Source organism: Ambystoma mexicanum, chromosome 7q (genome assembly GCF_040938575.1).
Source record: "Ambystoma mexicanum isolate Mex_15411 chromosome 7q, UKY_AmexF1_1, whole genome shotgun sequence".
Classification (NCBI taxonomy): Eukaryota; Metazoa; Chordata; class Amphibia; order Caudata; family Ambystomatidae; genus Ambystoma; species Ambystoma mexicanum.
Window position 1 is genome coordinate 1,016,514,285 of NC_090941.1, and position 25,357 is coordinate 1,016,539,641.

General features: G+C 48.7%; 1 protein-coding gene across 11 annotated transcripts in view; it reads right to left on the bottom strand.

Annotated features, from left to right (window-relative positions):
• ARAP1 (ArfGAP with RhoGAP domain, ankyrin repeat and PH domain 1) overlaps window positions 1–25,357 on the bottom strand; it is a 2,533,956-nt gene that overhangs the window by 206,159 nt on the left and 2,302,440 nt on the right. For all 11 annotated transcript variants that reach the window (XM_069640265.1, XM_069640269.1, XM_069640271.1 and 8 more), the window contains 2 exons: window positions 25,085–25,153; window positions 2,704–2,821 (listed from right to left, as the gene is read on the bottom strand). In XM_069640265.1, the coding sequence (XP_069496366.1) occupies window positions 2,704–2,821; window positions 25,085–25,153 (187 nt within the window). The remainder of the gene's footprint in view (window positions 1–2,703; window positions 2,822–25,084; window positions 25,154–25,357) is intronic.

The window sequence follows — 25,357 nt, forward strand, 5'->3', positions numbered from 1 at the left end:
CACCCCTGCCTGTGGAGCGCAGGTTCCTCCCAGATCTATGTTGGGGGCTGCCCTGGACGGAACCTGCAACGGATGATGTCTCTGCCTGCTCACGTCTATGCATGTCCCTAAGGGTTTGTGAGAGCTCAGTGAGCACACGGCGCACAGCGGCAAGTTCACCACATACGTCTTTGGACGTCGCATGCAGTTCCCCCCTCAGGCTCTCGGTGCTTCTCTCCATTTGTACCCTTAGTGTCTCTGTACTTCTCTCCATTTGTACCCTTAGTGTCTGTACTTCTCTCCATTTGTACCCTTAGTGTCTCTGTACTTCGCTCCATTTGTGCCCTAAGTGTCTCAGTAGATGTTTCTATGGCTGCCTTAGAACCCCCACATTCATCAGCATGCTCCTTGAGGAGCGTGGCCAGTTGCTGCTGTTGCACGATCACCTGGTCGAGGGACTGTTGCCTCTGCTGGGCCATGCCCATTTGCGGTGGTGTCACAGAGGGGCTGATCACCTCATGTTGCCTTGCCACAGGGCTTGTGGGGGATGGCCAGTCGTCATCTTGTGGGTGCCCCTGCGTGGTATCCTCATGGTGTACGGGATGAAACAAACGGGGATTGAGACAGGTCATGGATGGGTCCTACATCGACAGCACCGTTTTCTGTGTCGGAGCATGCTGGCATTAATGCAGTGTCACCTATGGTGCTGCTGCCACCAGAAGCAGTGCCTTCTGTGGCATCCATTGGGGGGACCTGTGGTGCTGCTGTTGTGGGCATGCTGGCTGCTGGGGTGCCTGTTGAAGTCCCCTCCTGTGTGCTGCCACTTGATTTGTGCTGCTGCCGTGTCTTGATCCGTGCAGCTGAGGTGGAGGGTCTTTGGCCGTTGGTCTTGGCCCTCTTTGCAGGTGTGCTGGTAGGGGTGTCCTGAAGCTCGTCGTTTGAATCGGACCCTGTGGTGGAGTAAAGGAGGGCGAGCGTTATTTATGGGTCTGTGGAAATTGGAATGGCAATGTATCACATGCATTGGGGTGGTACCTGAGGGTGATTTGGGTCAGGGCCTTGGAGGTGGTTTCATTTTTGTGTGGATTGAGGATGCAGTTGTTTTGCAGCCTGCAGTTAGGGTGTGCATGCTGCACGTGTAGAGGGTGTTTTTAGGATTTTTGATAATTTATGTATTTAATGTGACTTTTAAAGTGCGCTATCAGGCCAATGTATGTGGACGTTCTCCTGGACATGTGTTTCTGTTGCACTATGTGGACACATGGTACTTCACATAATTGGACATTGTGGATTTAGCATTGTTTTATTTGGCCCACCTACCTGATTCTTCGGATGTCTGCACTCCTTTCTCCATCCCTCCGACTCCCTCTATACTCTCCATTCCAATGGTGGAGGCACAGATTTCTTCCCAGGGGGTCAACTTGATGGGTGATTCCGATCCTCCCCCGGTAGCTGTGGCAATGTTACGGTTGGCTGATAGTATGCTCCGTACGCGTATCCGCAAGTCGTCCCATCGCTTTCTGCATTGCTGTGGGTTGCGGGGTGCGGTCCCCACCGCACTTACCCGCTTGTGCCACCAGGGCCCATATGGCCTTCTTGTTCGCAAGTGCCGTCCTGGTCATTTGCGTCGAGAAGACGACGGCAGCATTCTCCTGGAGGGTCTCTGTGAGCACGGTGAGTTCCTCATGGGAGAAGTGGACCTGCCGCTTGCGGTCGCACGCTTTTTTAGCAACTTTTCCCATTTTGATTGTTTTAACTGGGGTGGCTAACGGGTTGGGATGTGTCTCAGGGTCGGATTTTTAATGGTTGTGTTGGGATTCTGATTTTATAGGTGTACGGCGTGCTGTTTCCCGTTCCGGGCCCATGTGTTTACTTCCGTTTCCGTATATTTACGGTCACCGTATTTTGCGATTACCGCTCATTACGGTGACCGCTATGATGGGTGGCGGAATTGCACCTAGGGCGCCGTACGACGGCGGTGAGGGGCGTTTTGGGGACATTTCCGCCATCGCGGACTTTGCACTTCCGCCATGGCGTAATGCTCGTGCCCGATGGGTCAGAATTAGCCGCACTTTACTCCATCGTGCAATGGCGGAAACGCTATTTACGCTATGGCGGTCAGGTCAGTTACTTTCCGCCAGGGTCGTAATGAGGGCCAATGTGATAAAGCAATCTAATAGATTAAGAAAGGTAATGACAATACCTGAGTAACAACAAAGTAGCCTGAATAGAAATGGCAGAATGTGTATTGGAAATTTGGAGTATAGAATTGTGTGTTCTTCATTTACCAGATTTCAAGCTCTTGGTTGGCCTAACTTTCACTTAAGGGAATGGAGATGTCCTCAACAGATGGTCACGGGTTTGAGAATTAATAACGTGTCTGATTTCTACATTCTACTTAATTTCTTGTCATTCCATAGCTTTGCAAATAGGAAATAAATAGTTTACTACTACTCACAAAATAGCATTTAATATATTGACACTGGAAGAATGAATGGCAAAGTAGGACTGCAAGATTCACATTTGAGGCATTCAGGCTGAACAGAGATAACAGCAGCTAGCACTTAACTCTAATTCGTATGGGGTAGGAAGAGAAAGTTCTTGCATGGGACATTGGTTTGAATTGATCACTATGGCGTGAATTCCAAGGTCTGAGCTTCAATTGCACTCAGGCTGTTGATTCCACACATCAAGCAGTTCTATGGTATTGTCCCTCTTACTCACCAGTCTCCTCTTTCTCATTGACTTCAAAGCAGCTCCAGCAATCCTTTTCCTTCCTTTGGACTTGTCGCCTTTCCAAGATCTCGAATGTCAGCTGGTCTGCTGTCATGGTGGCTGGAATCTGGAGATAGATAATAGCATAAGAGGAATTCACCAATCAAACTCCCTAGTGAAAGGACCTCTCGCTTAAGCACAACACTCTACCCAACAACTCTCTTTGCTGCATTAGAATAGAAAAAGCTTGTACTTTGATTTTTTCATCAATACTTTGATCTTATATATTGTTTATATTAATCTTTTAAAAAAGCAGCTGTGTGAAATACTGATGACTACTGTGCAATAAAAAAAAGCAAATCTTTTTAGCAGCCCTGGGAACTGTGTTCTTCCACCAATGTTTGCGGGGAAGCTTCTGCCTTTAGCTAATTAGTTTATGGCTTTTCCTATCCCAGCCATGACAAAATGAATGTAAGTTAACAAGAGAATAAGAATACTCATGTACTTGACAATAATTTTGCATTTGGCTTCTATTAGATATTGAAAATGAAGTACATCAGCCAAGAAACGTTGGTCAAAAATGTTGTGGTGACATACAGAGTAAGCTTGTGGAAGATAATTGCGACACAAAAGGGTTAATCAGTAGGTTAATCATAAGGTGACAGACTTTCCCCAGCTGCCATGTGCTGTTCTGTTCAAAGGCTCAAGTTCCAGCCCGTCTTGCGGAATGAGCTAGTGGAATGCATGTTGCCGCCAAGCAGTGCCTTGTTTATGTATTTTGTGATGGTAAAGGGGAAATGACACGTGCTTTGCTTTGTGGGGCTTCTTGGCGATTTGGAAGTAATGTTTGCTTTGTGAAGATTCTCAAAAAGTGTGCTTACGATGTGGTGTACTCCCTGAATTCCCCATGTCAACTCAAGGGGGTAACAGGCCTTCAATTTACCACACAGACCTTTTGTTCATTTGTTATGGGAGAACTGACAAGTTCTTCAGACTGTCAGTACTGGGAAAATATGTTTCCCTTTTGTCTTTTGACTTGTTATCTGTTTCGGTAACATTTTCATTTGCACACAACATCTTCCAATGCAGTGGAATGGGGATATTTTTGTATCACCCTAGACTTGCACCAAAGGGATTTCTGGTTACTTTTAAATGTGCGTGAGGAGAAGCTGGTAACATTTTTATCATTTTTGCTATATTTTTAGCGAGCTCATTCGCGCTTACTGTGTTTGGCTACTAACTGCGGTTTGTGTCCTAAGGTGGCTGTGCCACAAGATTATTTGCTTGTTCTTTGGGCATTGTTTTCTTTTGCCTTCTTCCTGCATTCTCAGGTCGGAATTCCCTTTTATGGTCATGCATTTGCCCAGGAAAGCTGCTGTGTTCACATGCTAGTGCATGCCATGTGTGTATGGGTTCAGGAAGTGGCTGGGACTGTCTGGTCCCAATCCACATAATGGTGCAAGTATGTCTAGTGTGCATGCACGAGTCAGCCCCACAGTGGCCCCTGATTAGGCCACTGCTGGTGTGCATGTGTGGGGCAGATCTTTCTATTAGAAGGCTGAATTTGATCACTCACCTTTGCTTAGCAAAGGAAGAGGTGTCCTGCAGCCATTCCAGCATATCAGAAGAGGAGCCAAGTATCTTGTGTAGCTGTGTAGATGACGGAAGACCTGAGGACGAATGCTCAAGGGGCCTGGTGACCACTCTTGCTGCTGCCCTGTTGGACTACCTGATCTCAGAAGACCCTCTGGTGCTTTGACCCTTTGGACCGGTGGGAACAACCAGACGACGCCTTCTCACAATCCTGGAGTCTTCGGAAGTGTCCCTGGACCACCCGGGGGACAGGACAGTTCTGTTTTAGGAAACCGTGCCAGAAGCGTTGCGGTTCCATGTTTCTGTCCGAAACTTTGGTGGTCTCCCACTAGTCCGACAAGTTGCCTTCCTGCCAGGTTTCAGCGCCATGGGAGGAGACGGCAGTCAGGTGGAAGTGGTGACTCCTTTCGGAGAGATGTGGTATTCTACTTCTTATAAGGATGAGGACTCTATAATTCCCAAACATCTAATGGTATGCTGTAACTGCACAAGTTCCTCCCTTGAGAAAACAGGCCATTCTAGTGTATTTGTGGGCCTATAATAAATATAGTATTTTTGAACTTACAGCTAAGTGTAATCACTGTGTATTCTACTGTGTGGACTCATTGGGGACCCCTGTTCCAACTCACCACTCCTGAGACTTAGCCTTGACCACTCTCCATGCTTACCTTGATTGGTTTGGCTAAACTCACAGAGTTCCCCTGTTCACTATAACTAGGGTGGGCACCTAAAATGTGTCCACCAGGCCAGATTTTAGAAATCCATCTTAACAGCCTGTAACTCATTGATCTTGTAGGCTTATGTTATAGCCACCATGAATGCTGTTTTCCATGAGATAATACGCAAGAGGCCATAGGTTCAAAGGTCTGCTCATGGGTTAAAACAAGGAGAGCAGCGCCATAAAATAATGTTTGATTAAGGGATAGGCCAGAGCTGTAACCCTCCCCTCCTTTGATATCTAAGCGCTCAGTACAGTAGGACAGGTTCTGCAAGAGGAGACCAGCACCCGTGAATTAACCAAGCTTGATATAATACACAAAACATCATTCGCAGACACTTGCATATGATTGTGGGCCTTTTTGAGCATCCACTGAATGATTCTCAGCCACTTGCCTCTATATTGCAACCTGGTGGAGCCTTTTCTAATGGTATCTAGAATATGCATGTTGTGCTTTGATAGCCGCAAATGGCCATACTTAGGTTCTTCAGAAGTTAGTGCACCAAGAAACCGAGGTTGAGGGGAGGAGTGCCACTCTTTCGCTACTTGCTGGTGAAGGAGAGCCTGAAGGTATCGCAGAAGGAGAGGTGGTCCAGATGCCATATGCAGGAGGTTGGAAAACCAATGCCTCTTCAACCAGTGTGGCGCAATCAGGAGAATCTGACAACTCTGGGACATCCAACACTTCTGCAGTACCTTAAGAAATGGTGAGAGAGGGGGCAATGCGTTATCTATCAAATTGTCCCCAGGGATCGCCAGCATATCCCCCACCAACATCTGTCCCCTTACCTTCAATGAGGAATACTTCTGGCATTTGCAGTTTAACTCTGTTGCGAAGAGGTCCACATGAGGAACTGCTATTTTGGAGAAAATCTCTCACAGAACCTCTGGATGAATTTCCCACTCTTGGTACGAATGAGACCTCCAGCTCAGAGTGCCCGCTCCCTGCCATATTTGCTGCCTATAACCAAATGCCACTCCGGAGAGCCCATTCACATATCTGCACTGAGCACAGTTTGGTCGATTTTGGTATCCTTGCTCGTTAAAATAAAAGATAGACACAACAATGTCTGTGATAATCATGACTCTGGATCCTTTTGGAACTTGTAAGAAGACCTGAAGCGGCAGGAAGGACTGCCTTCAGTTCCAGGTGATTTATGTCTTCTGTTGGCTCCTACAGATCCTGTATGTCAAAAATCTGCTGCTCCCCCAGGGTGTTTCCACTGCCTGAGAGAGAAGACTATGTTTCCATTGATAATTGTTGTTGAGGATCCTGCTGGGAGATTCTGATTGTCCGATCACCAGTGAAGATCGTTCCGAGACATCCTTGGATGCGAACAGGCATGCCATGGGGCATCCCTCATTTGGTCCTGATGTGCAAGTAGATGAAGTTGTATGAGGCACATATGGAGCCTTGCGATGGGCACTGCCCATAGCCGCATGAGGCATTGGTACCACCACACCAATGTCTTGTTGTGGGCTAGTAAGAGGTGTAACGTGGTTAAAACAATGGTCACCCATTCTTGTGTTGGAAACACACACCCATAAAATTCTTATCTGGAGACAGTGGAAAAGACTAAAGGAATAGCTTCATTGGTGCTGTCAGGAGGATTCATTTCTGTTCATATGGATTTTCAGAATCAACCCAGGACCTGGATTCTAAGAGTACAGGAAATACACTGGTGTCTAGCCAAAGGTATAGAGTGAAAATCACTTTACTTTTACCGAAAGAAAGAAAAATCGATTTAGAAAGACTGCTCGGAGACTGCTCAATGGTGCACAGGGGCCGACGGGAGCAGTTGGACTCGACGAAAAGACAAAAGTCATGGGTGTTGACGGTAAGTGTATGTGTGTGTCTTTATATGTGTGAATGTGGAGGGGAATGTGTGTGGCGTGGATGAATGTGTTTGCTGGGGGTCAGGGAAGAGTGTTTTTTGTGTGGGAGGGAGGGGGCAGGTGAGCGAGTCCATGTGCTTGTGTGTTTGTGTCTGTGGTGACTGTGCAGGAGGAAAGGGGGTTTGAAGGGTGAAACTCTCCAAAATAGTGATTATTCCGTGTTTTAAAGTACGCACAAAATAGCCCAAAAAAAGAAGGTCTATTTGGTGTGCAGCCTTTAAAATGAAAATAATCACATGGAACCCTAGCAAAACCCTATCAAGGTAGGTAGCGCAGTGGTAAGGCTTAGACTTAGCAAGAATGCAAGAGTGATCTAGGGCTCCAATTAGAGACACATAGCACTCCAATAAGTTCTGTTAGACATAAGACTACAAAAATATACAATTATTTATTGGACCTATAGATACACTGTAAGCAATGAAAAGTCAGCTATGGATTATCACACAACTACTATAATACACATATATACATTCACCATAGGGTTCTACTGCTAAACAGTTATGCAATAGTTTGCAAAGATAGATCAAAGCAATACTGGAAATAACTGTGTGTGGTAAAGTCAGAAACAGGGAAACAGTACATTTCAGAACCAGCAAACACAGGTGAGTAAATTAAATAGAACACCAAAACAATACACTATGACAAAGTCCCTTGTACTTAAGAAGTCCAGGCATGATGGTGAATGAGGTCTAGTGCTCAAAAGTCAACAGTTCCACAAGTCACTCTACAGATGGGTTTAATATTGCATTGTGACAATAGCTACCCCAAAACACTACCGGCTGCATCTAAGTGTTCAAAACGGTAGTTAAAGTTCAGAAAGATTTTTTCTCCAATCCCACCACTCTAGGGAAGGCCCAGGCTGGGTGATCCTTGACCAGACAACCACCATCACAGTCAGACAAGGGAGAAATAGGGCAAGGACTTACCGACCGTGCAACTGTATGGCTTGTGTTAGGTAAGAATTGGTGTAGTAACACTGTGTGAGACTACACAACAATTATCTGCTTGGTATTAGGTAACCCACCTTTTGGTATAGGTCTGCACTACACAAGTTGGTAGCGTGACTGGGCAGCCAGGCCTCTCTCAAGAGGGGTAAATGTGAGCTGTAGCAATTAAATTTGTAAATACAGGTAACCAAGTAACACTTACGCTCAAGGTTGTTGTTATAAATAATTATTTATTTAGTTAACATCATTTTTGAAGCAAGCATTCGTTAAAAAGGCAATTTATGTAACAAGGCAAATATAATTTAAAAATACTTTTCAGGAACAGCACAAGTTTAGTGGATACTCTTTCGATATGTTTTTACACACTTCCTACACCCTGAGGTGACTTCATTCACAAGGACAGTAATGGCATTTATACATCACACTGAATACACTTTGTAGAATCTGAGGTTGCAGAAAGGAAAGGTTTAAAGAAGGAAAAAGGTTCAACATGTTCTCAGTATAGGAGAGGACACTTAAATCGTCCAATGAGATCTAGAGAAGTCTTTCCCAGCAATAACAGTCCACAAATGAACAAGTTACTTCTTACCTGGTAACGTTCTTTCAACAGGATGTTCCTCCGACGTATTCCTTTTCTTTGATAATACGTTTCCAGCTTGCTGGCCTCGGAATTTTTTTCTGTAGAGGGCGCTGCATGTCGACGTCCGCCGAGTCGATGTCCCTCGACGGCCACCGTATCGGCACCGACGTCATCATGCCCATAAATAGCCACGCGCTGCGTCCGTTGCTCAGTTCTGTTTTGTAGCATAAAGTCATGCCTGAATTGGTTATTGACCTTGAAGGAGCGTAAATTGCAACCACAAGGGAAGTATCACTGCAGGGATGGTTGGGAGGGGCGATAAGGAATACGTCGGAGGAACATTCCGTCGAAAGAACGTTACCAGGTAAGAAGTAACCTGTTCTTCGAAGGGATTGTGTCCTCCGACGTATTCCTTATCTTTGATAGACTCCGATAGCAGTGGCATGTATTACATTCAGTCCATCCCTTTAGGGATGGACTGAATGTAATACGGCCTTGCCAAATCTGGTCTCTTGAGCAGTGGAGAAATCCAGATTGTAAAATTTTGTGAATGTATGTGCGGACGACCATGTGGCAGCCGCACATATGTCCCGGACCGGTACCCCTCTTTGGAGAGCCGAAGAGGCTGCGATACCCTTGGTTGAATGAGCCCTGAGATTTCGGGGTGGCTCTTTCCCTGCCAGTCTGTGACATTCCAGGATGGCCAAAATAATCCACCTGGAGATGGTTTGTTTTATTATGGGTAGTCCCAACTTGTGAACTGAGTATCCTACAAACAGTTGGTCTGCTTGCCTGATCCTAGCCATTCTGCTGATGTAAAAGCTGAGAGCTCGCCTTGGGTCCAGCCTATGTAGCCTTTCCTCCTCTTTCCCCGGATGGGGAGGAGGGTAGAACGAAGGTAAGGTAATTTTCTGAGTAATATGAAATTCAGAAACCCCCTTTGGGAGGAAATTAGGCTTCACCTGCAGGACAACTTTGTCCTTGTGGAAGATTGTATGTGGGGGTTTACAGGAGAGAGCTTGTAGCTCGCTCACCCTCCTAGCAGATGTTAGTGCTACCAATAGGACAGTTTTAAGCGTGAGAAATCTCAGCGCGCAAGAGTGAAGTGGTTCGAATGGAGTGCCCATTAGGAAGTTTAAGACTAAATTTAAGTCCCATAAGGGAACCTGGAATGGTTTTGGAGGGTAAACATTAGTTAGTCCCTTGAGAAATTGTACCACTAGAGGAAGTTTGAAATACGATGGTTCCTCCGCAGTGCGCTTGAAGATAGAAAGCGCTGCGAGATAGCCTTTTACAGTGCCAACTTGAAGGCCTGAGTTTGCCAAGTAGAGTAGAAACGATAACACCGTTGGTGTACCACATGAAAAAGGGTCGATATTATCTTCCCTACACCAGGTGCAAAATTTGTTCCAACGGCAGCGGTATAAAGACTTTGTTGCCTGTCTTCTGGCCGAAAGCAACACCTCCATGACGTCATCAGGGAGATCCCAATCCTTGTACCTCACCCTTTCAGAAGCCAAGCGTGAAGGTTGAGGGTTCTGGTGTCTGGATGGAGAACCTGACCTCCCTTCTGCGAGAGAAGATTCTCTTTGAGTGGAAGACGGATTGGAGGACAGATGGACAAATCTAGAAGGTCCGGGTACCACGTTCTCCTGGCCCAATCCGGGGCAATTAGGATCATGGTTTTCCGGAATCTTCTCAACCTCCTGATCATTTGAGGAATAACAGGGACTGGTGGGAACGCGTAAAGGAGTGGAAACTCCCAGTCCACTATGAACGCATCTCCTAGAGCTCCTCTCGGGGGGAATTCCCTTGAACAGAACAGATCGCACTTCCTGTTGGTGCTTGTGGCGAACAGATCCACCTGAGGGGTTCCCCAAAGGGCGAAGATGTCTTGAAGGACTTCCTGAGCTAGCTCCCACTCGTGGGAGACTGTGCTCTGCCTGCTCAGAGCGTCCGCTGTCAAGTTCTTCTCTCCGGCTAGGTGGACTGCCGATAGAGAGATTCCTTCTTGGATTGCCCAAAACCAGAGCTGCATCACCTCTCTGCACAGTGGCAGTGATCCTACGCCTCCTCTTTTGTTGAGGTAGTGCATGGCCACCATGTTATCCGTCATTATCAGGACATTTCTCCCCTGTACTGATGGCAGGAAAGCTTTCAGCGCTAGTCAGATCTCTCTCAGCTCTAATAGGTTGATGTGTAGTCTGGACTCCGATGGAGACCAACGACCGCTGATGGTCAAGTCGTTGGCATGGGCTCCCCACCCCGTGAGTGAGGCGTTTGTGACTACTGTTATCTCCGGCCATGGTTGCCAAAACAGTTCTCCTTTCAAGATGTTCTCTGGATAGGCCCACCATTGAAGGTCGTGGGCTACCTTGTCCGGAATCCGGAGGAGATCTGTCATTCTCCCTGAGAATTGCGACCACTGACTTCTCAGTGCCCACTGAAGAGATCTCATTCTCAGGCGAGCCTCCGGCACAAGGAAGATGCAGGATGCCATGAGGCCTAGCAACCTCAAAAAGTCAAAGGCTGGGAGACGTTGGGCATTTTGAAACTTGGTGACCATCTGTAGAATATCTTGAGCCCTCACCTCTGGTGGCGAGGCTTTTCCCAGGGAAGTGTCCAGGACCGCTCCAATGAACTGGAGTCTCTGCGATGGTATCATCTGTGACGTCTTTAAATTGAGGGAGAAGCCCAGTCTGTGAAGGAAGTGGCAGACATAATCTAGCTGGCCTGGGCCTGTTCCGAAGATACAGCCCTGATCAGCCAATCGTCCAGGTAGGGGTAGACGTGGATCCCTTCCCTCCTTAGACTCGCCGCCAATACCGACATCAGCTTGGTGAAGACCCTCGGGGCGGAGGTCAGCCCAAATGGCAGAACTCGAATTTGATAATGAGAGTCGCCAATTGCGAACCTCAGGTATTTCCTGTGTTTGAGATGGATTGGCACATAGAAATAAGCATCCTGAAGGTCCAGAGATACCAGCCAGTCCTGGAGCTGGAGGGCCTGAAGGATCTGAGAGAAAGTTACCATCTTGAACTTGTCCTTCCTGAGGAACTTGTTCAATTCTCGTAAGTCCAGGATGGGTCTCAGTCCTCCGTCCTTCTTTGGTATGAGAAAGTAGGGGGAGTACCAGCCCTTGTTCCTGTCCGCTACAGGTACCGGCTCTATGGCACCTTTCTCTAGCAGGTCTATAATTTCCTGCAAGAGGAGCGGATCTGGAACTTTTAGAGAGCTGTTCCACGGTGGATGACTCTGAGGAATGTGTAGAAAGGGTAGGCAGTAACCTTGGGCAACTATCTCCAATGCCCAAGCATCTGACGTTATAGCCTGCCATTCCGTCAGATGGTGAGTTAACCTGCCCCCTACAGGTGTATTGTGTGGGAAGGCCTCAGAGTGGTTTGGGGGTGGCTGATGCAGATGCCGAGGGTAAAGAGGCACCTGCTGCTGCTGCGGTGTTAGTACTTTTGACCCGTCCACCTCGGGTGGATCTCCTTTGGCCTCTTTGAGCCGGCTGTCCTCTGCCTTTCCAGAATGCGGAATAATAGCGAAAGGACTTTCCTCTCCCAAAGGTTCCTGAGGGGCGAAAAGGAGTTTGGCGGATAGCAGCTCCTAAAGATTTTGCTGCTGCTTTAGAAGTCTGTAACTTTTCCAGACTGTCATCAGCCTTTTTCCAGAATAATGAAGAGCCGTCAAAGCGCATATTCAAAAGTCTGGCCGGTACCTCTGGAGCAAAGCCCGACTTTCGCAACCACGCATGCCTGCGGATTGTTGTACTTGCCGCCATGGCCCTGCTGATACTGTCAGCGGAATCGATGCCAGTTTGATGTGATTCGCACATGGCATCTTTGCCATCTTTAATAATGTTAAGGAAGGCTTCCTTTTCCTCTCCTTCGGGTATGCAGTCTGCCGCTGATGAAGCACACTCCCATAGTGTGCTTCATCAGCGGCAGACTGCATACCCTGGCGAGCGTACAGGTGGCGTTGATGGACTTCAACGCCATACTACAGGCAGTAAAGACTTTATTCGCCATAGAGTCGTACCTCTTGTCATCTCTATCCTGTGGGACAGTAGGGTAAGCGGTCCTACTGCTAGATGAAGTTGTCGCTTGAACCACCAGGCTCTCTGAGGTCGGGTGTTTTGGTAGGTATTCAGGGACAGCAGCCGCTACCCTATACTTGGCTGACAATCTTTTATTGACCGCAGGGATAACTTCAGGAGTTTCCCAATTAGATGCAATTTTCCTTTGTAAGGCTGCATGGAAGGGGACCAGCGGGTCCTCCTGTGGGCCTTTGTCTAATATATCTGTTAGGTCATCCTGTTGAAAAACAGGTGAAGGCGCAGACCAACCCATAAATTCAATAATTCTTGCCATCAGGGTTCTATAGGGTGTTTCGGCATGTTCCCCTGGGTCTGGCTTAACAAATTCTACTTCTGGGGAAGTGTCCAGCCCACTTGCCTCATGTAGTGACTCCTGTAGGTCCTTCAGCCTTCTTTCCTCAGAGGTGAAATCCTCTGAAATAGGCAGTGTGGTCCTCTGTAACCCGAATGTTTCCTGGTCAGAATCTTCCCCCTCTTCATAAATTGAACATAGTCCAGGGTACTCTGACCTCTGAAATGGTGTAAAACCCATCTCTAAGGCAGAAGGAGCCAAACTCGTCGTTATTCGGCGAGAAAACGTCGATGTCGTCGACGCCGATGTAACAAGCTACAAAGGCGCCGAGAACGGCGTCGAAAAAACTGGAAGGGGTCTCGAAGAACTCGAGAGGATCGGGATCCTACGCGAGGGCATCGACGACAGTCTCGGCGTCGTGCCGGAGGCCCTTGGAATCACCGTTGGCTGTGGAGTGGCCTTGGTCCTCTCTTTCATCGGCGTCGACATCGGCGTCGAGTCGATTGACCGATGCGTCGAGGAACCCTTCGACAAAGGCGTCGATGGCGCCGATCCGTGCGTCGAAGGAATCTTCGACGACGGCGTCGAAGATGGTGCCTTCTTACCCGATGGCTCATGTGGCTCTCGGGTGGAATCTTTCGCCGGGTGCTGCGACTTGCAGCGTTTTGATTTTTTGGGTTTTTCACCTGGGTATCACCCTCAGCTGTCTTCGAGGGGGTCGAGGCCGCGTTCTCGAAGACGCTTAACATTTTCTTTCTGAATTCCTCCCACTCAGCTTGAGAACTGTGTTTAGTGGGACAGGAGACCCTTTCTGGGGACACAGAAGACGATGAGGAAGGGGACCTTCGACGTCTCTTTTTTGAGTGTCTTGATCTCGACGAATGGTGGGAGCTACTTCGAGATCTAGAATGGGAATGTTTTCGACGGCGAGAAGACGAATGCCTCGACTCAGCCGACGAAACTTTCGAGGAGGTTTTGACTGACTTACCTCTCTCGAGCTTCCCCTTGCGCTCTTTCAAGGCTTTCGCCGTCATGGACATGCAGTCTTCACACTCCGGACAATGGTGCTCGGATCCCAAGCAGATCCTGTGTGGATCCGTTATCGACATTTTTTTTACCGCAGTCGCGACATTTCTTGAAGCCGGATCGCGGCATCGTCGGTTCCGATGAAGAAGCCATCGAGAACGATAAGGTATATTCGAGTAGATATAGTTAGTTATCCTGACTGAACTGAGCAACGACGTTCCGAGGCCCAACAAAGCGCGTGGCTATTTATGGGCATGATGACGTCGGTGCCGATACGGTGGCCGTCGAGGGACATCGACTCGGCGGACGTCGACACGCAGCGCCCTCTACAGAAAAAAATTCCGAGGCCAGCAAGCTGGAAACATATTATCAAAGATAAGGAATACGTCGGAGGACACAATCCCTTCGAAGTATAGTTACTCACCGTAGTGACTAACGTACTCTTAGTCCATAGTCCCCTTTCCTCCATACTGCAGGGGTGTCCCTCACTAGGGACGGGAGATAGAACCTTTATCACCAGGAAGAAATACTTCCTCTTTAAATTAAGAGGCGTGCGGGGGCATGGCCCTGGGAGCATGCGCTCCCCTGACTCCGCCAACCGGCACCACCCCTCAGTCCCTATTGACGTGTTGACTTTATTTACCATTGCCTAATGACACCAATATTATTAGGGGGGGGGAGGATGGTGCAACGTATGGAGGAAAGGGGACTATGGACTAAGAATACGTTAGTCACTACGGTAAATAACGATTAATTACTCTTACGTGCCATCCCCTTTCCTCCATACTGCACGGGCGATCACAACTGAATGTAGCCCCAGGGTGGAGAGGAGACCCTCCTTAGGCAAATAGATTCCTTAGAAGTGACTGTCCGACAGCCGGGTCTGACTTAGAGCCAGCATCCAAACAGTAATGCTTACTGAAAGCCGATGGTGTGGCCAGGTGGCCACCCCGCTGCTGACCTGCCACTCTACCTGCCGTTAGAATGCAATGGTCGTGGCCTTGGCTCTGACAGTGTGGGCGTGTATGTTGGCTGACAAAGGCCTGTGCTGCCCATCGTAGGCCTCCCTGATGGCAGAGACAGCCACCGTGCAATAGAGTAATTGGAAGCCTGATACCTGGGCCATGACCCCCCCCCCCCGAAGTTAACAGTGTGTCTGACTTGTGGAAGGCCTTGGTCCAGTCCAGATAGAATTTCAGAGCGCGTCTGACCTCCAGAGAGTGCAAGACCCTCTGAGTCTCCTCCTAGGGTCAGCAAAAAGCAGAGGTAAGGCTATTACCTCATTTAAATGGAAAGCGGAGGGTACCTTAGGTAGGAATGCAGGACGAGTCAGCAGGACCACCTTATCTCTATGAAACATGGTATAGGGTTCTGAGGCCACCAGAGCTTGGAACTCGCTGATTCTGCAAGCAGAGGTGAGGCCCACTAATAAAGCTGTCTTAATGGTGACCAGCCTGATGTCCGTGGACGCTATTGGCTCGAAGGGCTTGTGTACCGAGGCGTCCAGTACTACATTGCGGTCCCACACGTAGTGTGGTTACTTGAAGGGTGGGCAGAGCCTGGAGAGGCCTGCCAAATGTCTTCTGGCTATTGGGTTGGAACAGGAGAAAGTCTCCTCATCAGAATTTCTGTAGGCCCCTATGACTGCCAAATAGGTGCGGTATGTGTCCACCTGCACGGCCGAGTGCGCAAGATGCGCAGAGAGAGAGAATCATCCAGTGTGCACGTAAGGGGGTCAATCTTTTTAGAGTCCGCACCATGACAGAACCTAGTCCATTTACTTTTGTGCTGGCTCCTGGTAGCTTTGCTCCTGGCCCCCTGAATGAGCTCTAGGTTAGCCTGCGAGCGGCCAGCTGCTTGAACGTGCATGTTCAGGAACCACGCTGCGAGGGCTAACTTCTGTGGAGTACTGCACCAGAAAAGGAGCTGGCTCCATCGGAAGGTGAATGTGTGGTCTGTCCATGAGGCTGAGGAGTTCGGAGAACCACGGTCTCGCCGGGCCACTCTGGAGCTATCAGAATGATGCTGAGGTGACAAGATTGCATTATCTTGCAGATCGCCCTGTGGACCAGGAGTGTGGGAGTGAAGGCGCACACCGTCATGCCATCCCACTGTATCTGGAATGCGTCGCAACGGGAGCCGGGGCCCTGCCCCAGCCAGGGTGCGAACTGCTGGCACCTGCGGTTGCTGGAGATCTCCAGCAGTACCTGGTCATTCAATTGCCACTCGTTATTGTCCGATCCCTGTCTGCTGAGCCTGTCCGCCTCCAGGTTGGACTCGCCCGGGAGGTGGACAGCCGTAAGGTAGATATCGTTCTCCAAGGGAAAGACTCTCTCTGAGCTTGAGTCCCAGATGAGGCCCAGGAAGGTCAGGTTCTGCGTAGGTTGCAGCTGAGACTTCTTGAGGTTGATCGTAAACTCCAGGTCATGGAGTGTGTTCATAAGTGCAGAGGAAGAGTGGTGTACATCCTCCGGAGATCTCACCCTGACGATCCGGTCGTCCAATTAGACATGGGTTCTGAGAAGGGATGCCACCGCATTCATGAGTCCCGTGAATACCCTGGGGGCTGCGTTGAGGCCAAGGGTAGCACTCCGTATTGGAAATAGCAGCCTAGAATCCTCAAGCGCAGGAAGGCACGATGCGGCTGCCAAATTGGGACGTGTAGATAAGCGTCCTTCAGATCCAGGGAGCACATCCAGTCTCCCCTGTCCAGTGTCACTGCAATGAGTGCTGGAGTAGCCATCTTGAATTTTTTTGCAGAGGGAAGGAGAGGTTGGCAGTGGTGCGGTCTACCACAACTCTCCGGACAGCCTGGTTCTTCTTTTGTATGGCGAAAATCATGGAATAGAAGCCCGATCCTCCCTGGGAGCTTGGGACGTCTTCCACTGCCTGGCTCTCGACGAGCGACTGAATTTCCACCAACAGAGTTGCTGGCCCAGTCTGTGGGAGTGGAGGGGAGGAGAGAGAAGAGGGAGGGACCGGTAAGCGATACCCTGAGGAAACTACCGGGAGGATCCAGGGGTCCGAAATGTTCTGGTGCCAAAACTGCGCGTGAAAGGCATGCCTGGCCCCCACTGGAGACACGTGGACCCTGAAGGGACGTGTCATGCCTTCTTTCCCTCTGAGGTTGCGGAGGAGGAGGGACTGGAAAAAGCCTCCCCCTTTGTTATTTGCGCTGGTGCTGACTCGGAGAATGGTCAGGCTGTCTGGACCTCTGTTCCTGGAAGCCCCGGAACCCACCAAACGCATGCCCCTTATCGGAGTGCTGATGCAACTGGGTCTACGCCTTGGGTGTGGCCTTCGTTAGGATAAAGACTTAGCAGTTTGCAAACTGTTCTTCTTTTTATCTAATTCCTCATCGGTGGTGGAGTGAAAGAGGTCACTACCCTCGAATGAAAGGTCCAATATGCGTTCCTGGACGTCAGGGTTAAACTTAGTAGCCCAAAGCCAGGCAGTCCTTCTCATGTCCGTGGTGATGCATATGGCCTGGCAAGAAGCATACTTGTGGGCCACGATGGATTCCATGATGTCCTGCGTTGCCAGCTTGGCATCTCCTAGCCCCGCCTTGAAGCGTGCTTGGCTCTGCACCGAAATGGATTGATGCAGGTGCAATGAGGCGTTGGAGTACAGCTTCTTACTATACTCCTCCAAGATCTTCTCCTCCTTGCCTAACAGCGCCGAGGATGAGGTGGCCGAGGACGACTGAGGCTTAGAGTGATGCTTCAGCGATCACCGAAGAGTGCGGTTGAGAGTGCGTCGACAGCAAGAGTGGATCCCCCTCCATCTGCCTATACTTGACGTTGAGGTGCTGATTGACAGATTGAGCCGAGTGTGGCTTGAGCCACCCCCTCTTGGCCAAGGCAACGGCATCCTTCTGCATCGGGATACCCGTTCTGGTAGGGGGTCGTAGGGAGAGAACTTCTGCCAAGGCCCCCTCCTCGGGCTGCTCGACCTCTGGTCAAGGAAGGCCAAAATATTCTGCCAAACCTGCAAGCTGTTTCTGGAAGGTCTTGGCTGATGACTGCGTGTCAGGGTCCTCCTCCTTGTATGTGTCCACTAGAGTGTCTGGCTGCTCCGGAGGTGGTGGAGGGGTGCTGGGCATGGGTTGCGGCGTGGAGACCGGAGCCTGAGGCTGCTGTGGAGGCTGGCGTGGCACAGTGGGAGGTAGGGGAGCCGGAATCGGAGGAGCCGGCAGGGGCAGCGGGGGCTGCGCTGGGGCCATAGGAGGAATGACTATGGACACCGGTGGAGTGACCGGAGGGAGCAAATCCCTGACTGCATCCCACAGGATGACCCCCATCTGAGGGGGTCGCATCAGCACCAGGAGCCTTTCTAAGAACCGGTCTTCAGAGGCTGAAGAGGTGGCAGGTGATATTGACAGAGTGGCTAGAGGCTGCTGGGGCTAGAGCACATTCTGTCTCGGTTGCAGGGGGAACCTGCCCTGCGCTGCTGATAGATAACTGTAGGCGTACCTGGTTGACACCAGTCCCACCCTGAAACTAGTCCTCCCGCCTGCTCTGATGCTAGGAATGGCATTGGACGAGCGGCCATGCTGTCTGGCGCAGCAGCCATTTTGTCAAGCTGCGTGCCACATGCTGAAGTCATGGTGCTTGGCTGCCTGGGCCCAGCCTCCTCTAAGACTCTTGGCAGTGGAGCATGAGACCTACCCTGCACCTCAGGCCGTGACCTGGAAAGCGTATTACCCTTGGCAGTGTGGCCGGTAGTGCTGGATGCAGGTGCGTCCTCGGACATTAGGCCGGTACTAGGCTGTTGCCCCTCGGGTGTACGCCCGGAAAAAGAACCTTGCAGTCCCTTAGCACTGCGTCCAGAAGGATCTACTGACCCATCGGCCGTGAGGACGGTAGCTGGACTAGCCTCGGTACGTGTGCTGGTGTGAGAACCAGAGAGGTTCCGCCCACTCAGGCGCTTCCTTGGGAAGGAGTCGCCCTTACAGGGGGTGATGGAGAACAACGGCCCTCCCTTGGGCCTTGATTTCTGTCTGACGAAGTCCTTCAAGTCCTCTGGAGGTGACCTTTTCGAAGAGCTCCCTCCACCTAGCTAGCCTGTTCGTCGGTGCGCGTGGAATCAGTGTGTCGCACGCGGTACAACCTTCCCAGCCGTGGTCGGGGCCAAGGCTGTGGCGGTCGGCCGTAGGGAAGAGCCCCTTGCAGGCTGGACACCTGCTGAAGTCCGCTGAAGTTGACATGCGCGTGGGAGAAGCGTGGCGCCGGAGGGCCAAGTACCTGATTGACAAGAAAGAAGACAAAAAGAGACGAATCCGGGGAGGAGCATGTGGTATTACATGGCCAAAGCCATACCCAGTCGAACGGAAAAAGGAACTGAGGAGTGGCACCGGTGGGCAGAGTCAGGGGAGAGCATGCTCACAGAGCCGCAGCGCCACGCACCTCTAAATGTGAAGTAGCTTTTTTCTGGTGAAAAAGGTTCTGTCTCCTGTCCCTAGCGAGGGATGCCCCTGCAGTATGGAGGAAATGGGACGGGACTTAAGAGTACAAGTTACCACCTATGAGGGACAGAAATAGCAAAGTCAATGGACTAGAAGAGTCTGCAGGGAGCAAGCACAGGCAAAGTCAATAGGAGTACAATGTATGGAGCTGAGGCACTTATTAGATAAAAAGTCTTGCACAAAGTTAGAGTTTGTAGATATCACTTGTAGGGTCAAAAGCTGTGAAGCCTGTGAAAGCAGAGTTGAAATCAACTCTAAGGTAAGCTAGTGCAATTCCCAACTAAGAAGAACCCAGCAAAAAAGACACTTAGGTAAGTACCCGAAGTCTAAACAGTACCTCTGGTTAGAAAAAGAGTGGTCCAGCTGGATTCTGTCCTGTTGCGGCGGTGCAGACGCTAGGTTCCTGAGCCTCAGTCATGGGGACAAGAGGGAGGAAGTTTGGAGGGCTTTTGCAGCGGCAAATTGGAGGTCGTTGGCAGCTAAAGGCTCTTTTCAGTTCAGTGCCACTTCACAGTTTCAGTGCTCAGTAAACAGCACTGCCGCCCATCTCGGATATCGGTTCGGCTTCCTTCCGGCCTTCGGTCCTGCACTCTGGTGAGGGGACTCGATCTCGGGTCGTCCTGCTTCTGGAGGGTCTTTAGGAGACTCCTGGAGCTTCTTGCCGGATTTCAGACGTTGCACTCGACTACAGATTTCTCGACCCCTGGCACTTGGTTCTTGCAGCAGCGAAGAAGTACAGCCAATCAGGGAAGATGGTCCAGTGGAGTTCGTCTCAGGGTTAGTTGGTCCCACTAACCCAAGGGAAGAAGCTGTCCCTTCTGGAGCTTCTCTGTCGAATTAAAAAAAGGAGTTTCAGCACAGCAGCAGGGCTTCACCGGGCAATTCAAATGTCCAGGAGGATGCAGCAAGCTTCGTTTACGGTTTCTTCGTCAGGTGTTTCTCCCAGTGGTCGACTCTGCCTCTAGTCTCAAGACCCTCGCCTTTTAAGTAGGATTCTCCCATTCATGCACAGCCTAAGCTATCAATCACACAGCAGGGAAGCTGTCCTGAAAGGAAAGCAGGCCAGCCAATCAGGACTGGTTGCATTCATTCACTCACTCCTAGAGACAAAGGACAGGGAGTTTTGGGAACCTCCCACACTTCGTGCCTATCCAGAAACTCTGGAGCCAGAGGCAGGCAAAACAAACAAAGGGCTCAAATCTGGCTCAACACACAGAGTAAAACGCAAGAAAGACCTCACAAACAGAAAATGGCAAAAAAGAAGACTGAGGCCATTTTGACAGAAATGGTCACACATGGGTGCTGTACTGCAGCTGAGTATTCAGCCTGTGGTAGAAAAGCACAATGGTAGGAAAATTAAACCACTGCCACCAGCCGTTTAAAGTAGTGAGGGTAACATAAAAATGTTACATGAGAATGTAGGATAAGGGGCTATTAGGTAACCCCCCAGCAGTCCACATAAAATGTTGTGTGCTGTGCCTACAAAGAGAAAAGGTAAGTAAAGTCAATTTCACTTCACTATTCTTGGGAACAGTAGTTCACACAAGAAAAGGTATTTATACCTTATGAGAAATCTAAAGGATTTCTCTGTGACACTGCACTGAGGTGCTGTGTGTCACCATACAAAAAGTAGATGCCTATGGAGTTTGTCAGACTCCAAAAACAGAGGAAACACAATCCAAATCAGGTTAAAACACATGAGAGAGGGAGAAAAAGGTCTCACTCACTCTAGGGTTAAAATGAAAACGTCCTATAGTCCAGCAAAAGAGCTGGGGGTGTCTAAGGTTGAAGGGAATATGCACAGAAATGAGAACTCTCCCTAACAGTGGGTGTGGGGGGTGAAGGGCAGGCCAGGAATAGCGACACTAACTTACTCCCCTTACCCTGATTTGTCAGCAACCACTTCAGGGGTTCTTGAATCTGTTAGGCCCACTGATCTCTAGGCTTTGCCCAGATCCCATAAGCAGAGTCATTCAGTATAACAGGTTAAGCCAAAATCAATGGGCAAAAGTATAGATGAGCTGAAGCGCTTCTGGTAGGTAAGTAGAAAAGTCTTTGCACAATGTTTTAGAAGTCTTTGAAGAAAAGAAAAATCAATGTAGGGCAGTAAGCTGTTTAGGCTTGTAAGTAGTAGAAGATGCAAGCAACTCTACAACAAGAGTTAAGTTCTCTCAGACTTTACAGTACCTTTGGATTGAAGAAAAAGTGCAGCAGATGACTCCTGTTACTGTGCAGCTCTGCAGATCTCACTGTTCCTGTGCCTCAGTCATGGGGACAAGAGGGAGGACTTCTGGGGACTCCGGCACTGTAATGGGACTGTCACCGCTCGCAACAGGCAATCTTTAAACAAGTTGCACTTCGGTGTTTCAGCTCCTCGTGACTACCGCAAACAGCAACACCGCCGTTCCTGGCTGTAGAGGTGGACTTTCCTTGCTTCTAGAGTCCCACACTCTGTTGAGAGGGCTCAAGCTTGGTCAGTCCTGCTTCCTGGGAGGATCTTCCTGGAGCTCTTGGCCAACTTAAAAGCAACGCACACAATCTGGTGTTCCTCTCCCTGGCTATTCAGTTTCCAGTAGCAAATCTGTGGAAATTCAACCAGATCTGAGAAATGTCAAGGTGGCTTACTTGGGAGTTGATTGGTCCCATCAACTCAACGGGAGAAGTCGTCCTTGCAGGGGCTTCTCTGTCGATACGAATTTGGCATTTCAGCACAGCAGCAGTGCTTCACCGGGCAAACCAACGGTCCATGAGTTGCAGCAGGCGTCCTCTTCAAGTTCTTCTTCAGATCCTTCGTCCAGTGGTGGACTCTGCCTTCCAAGCCAAAAGCCTCGGCTTTTATTCAGGTTTCTCCCATTCATTCCGGCCTAGCTGTCAGTCACCCAGCAGGGTGGCTGTCCTTGCCGGACAGTCAGCCGGCCAATCACCACAGAGTGCATTTGGGTCTGCTAGGAGACTAAGCACAGGGAGTTTCGGGCACCTCCCTCACATCCTGCCCCCGCCAGACACCCTGGAGCCGAAGCTGGCTTCACTCGTGAATCCCGCCAAAGGCAAAGCGAACAAAGAGACCAAACCTGGTTTGGCGCGCAGAGTAAATCTTAAGAAGGAACTTTCCACAAAGAAATTGCGAAAAAAGAAGATTGGCGCCATTTTGTCACAAATGGCACCCCTGGGTGCTTTACTGCAGCTACGAACGCAGCCTGCGGTAAATGCACACCACAGTAGTTAAAAGTAAACCACTGCCACCAGCCATTCAGTAAGGAAAAGGGTAACATAAAAATGTTACATGAGAAGCTAGACAAAGGGGATACTAAGTAATCCCTCCAGCACCCTAGTGTAAGATAGTGTGTGCTGGGTCTTGAAAGTTACAAATGTAAATAAAGTCAATTTCACTTCACTGCTCTGGGAAACAGTAGTCTATCCCAGAGAAGGTATTTAACCTTCGGGAAATCTGGAACACTCCCCTGTGCCACTGTACTGAAGGTGCTGTGTCACACATTGTAAAATATGATGCCTATGGGGTTTGTCAGGCTCCATAACCAAAGAAACACAAAGTTCAAAAATCACATTAAAATACATGAGAGAGTGGGAAAAGGGTCTCACTCTCTCCAGGTTAAAAAAATCAAGTCCTGAAAATCCAAGTTGCAGGGGGTCTCTAAGCTAGAGGGAATTAGCACATTTCTGAGAATACTCCCTAACAAGATATACGTACAAAGACTCAGCAGACATGGATCCGTCAAGCAGGAATCTGTGAATGTTGTTCCCACCAGTCCAGGCAGGGGTGGAAGCACCGACTATGGCCTTCTTGAGATCAGGACAGAAGAGCAGGGCTTCACAGGACTGGGCACGGGGTAATGCTGGTCAGATGTAATGGTCAAAGGTCATCCTCAGGTCTTCAAAGAGCTGCACTTCTTCTGCACTGGCTCCAATTATGAACTGTTGAATGACTGAACGCGTCCTCCTTTTATCCAGGATTTGGGCTGGAGTCGCCACCAGGTATTTATTTATTGAATATTTACAAGATGCATATACATCATTGGTGTTGGACTATCCAATAAGCATCGGCAGAGGAGCTTTCAGGTAAAGTTTCAAAGTGTTTAAGTAAGTAGAGTTCCAGGAAGCAGGTTTGCAGGGTAACATTAATTTTGAATTAATCTCTCATCCCTGCAGATACCGGAAGGAGGTCGAAGATCCTGTGTCTGAGTTTGTTGTTTTGTCCACTTCCCCTTTCACCCGGGGTGTCACAGGCTCAACTGGATTTAAGATGGGTTGACTGCGCTACGCTTTGGAGGGTCTGTGGGGCTCAGCAGCTCCTGCGTTGGCTCGAAGATTGGTCATGACACCAGGGAAGTGCATGACCAAAAAAGGAATTTCCTGACCTGGCAAGGCAGGAAGGAGGTTCACAAATAAAATGGCAAAAACAACAAGCAAAAACCTTGTGGAACGGCCATGTTAGGACACTAGCCACAGTTAGTAAATGCCGTAAAGCTAAAATAAAATACACTAAAACAGTGAAAAAATACCTGCTGCCACCAGCTTGTCTTTAGGCACATTTGAAAGTACACATAAAATCACTTTGAGTGTAGTATAGGGTCATAGAAAAGAACCCCCATTTCACCGCATTGGAAGATGCATTGTGCAATGTTAAAAAGTTACCCAAACAGGCAACAAAGTCACAGCACTAAGGGAAACATAGTTTCCCAGTACTGAAAGTCTGAAGGATTAGTCAGTTTCCCCATAACATATATGAAAACGGCCAGTGAAGTGAAGCTGCAGGCTTCTCTCCACTGCAAAAATAAAAGCCAACCGTTTTGCTCCAAGAGAAAACCTTCCTAACATTGGGATATGGTACTAATTATTGTTATTATTATTATTGTATTTATTGAACACAGGCCGTGCTTTAAGAAGCAACAGAGTTCTTTACAGAGGTATACAACAATACAGACACACCGGAGCGCTTTACAGAGATATACAAAAGTACAGATGCTTAACAAAGCGCCTTTCAGAGGTAACAGCAGAACAGATATACAGCAAGATCTACAGAAGACAGTAGGCTTCCATAACACATATATGTCCCAGACCAAAAAAAGCACTAAGCTACCTAATATGTAAAGACGAATTTCGAAATGTGCTATAAGCAGGCTGGTACACGTGAGACAGACATGGTCATTCCGAGGTCCAGTATACATGTGCAAAAGCCTGAAAGCTCCTTGTGCATGCCTATTGAACTTGCACAATAAACTCGTTCAAATCAAATTCTTGAAATAACAAACACAAGGCAATGAAGTGGCAATGGGGTTACATAGAATGGTGAAACCATCATCTTGACAAGGGATGCACAATATCAGTGACACATTCATAGGTACACCATGGAGACTGTTTTAGTGAATGTCCACATTTTGCAGATTTCAAATATGAACCCAAACAAATGCTTCAGAGGTGTAAATTGATGTGCTCAAAGAGAGCTTCTTCATAATTTCTGACATTTACAAAAAAGATCTATGAATGTGTTCAAATGTAAGTTTAGTTTTATTTTGTATGCCCCTTCAATACTGCTAGAAAGACAGTCTGGTGAGAATGTGGCCAAGTCTCAGGAACACCTCACACTGGCAGTCCAATAGTGAAGAGGGTGCCATGCTATCCACTCAATCATGCACAAGGTAGAAGGCTCTCATTCTCTCTTTGTGAGATGGGTCACTTTAAGCCTTTCGGAAGAAAAACTGCAAGCTACGAGAGCATGTAACATTTTTACACTATGCTGCATTCATAACCTACCTTAATATTCTGGTCCCTGTCCTCTGATTTTTCCTCGAAGTAGACAGCACAAATGAAATGTCCACCATCCTATAAGAGAAATCAAAATCTGCTTAAACAATATACATTCAATACCCAACCGAAGTACCAGTAAAAACATGCTATTAATGTTTGTATTTATTTGAAGAACAGCAATGTCAATTTCGATCAGAAATGACTTACAAGAACAATTAAAGCTGGCTGAAGCATCCCCACAAAGGGTGCATGTACAACAGCACAAAGATGGGAACAAGT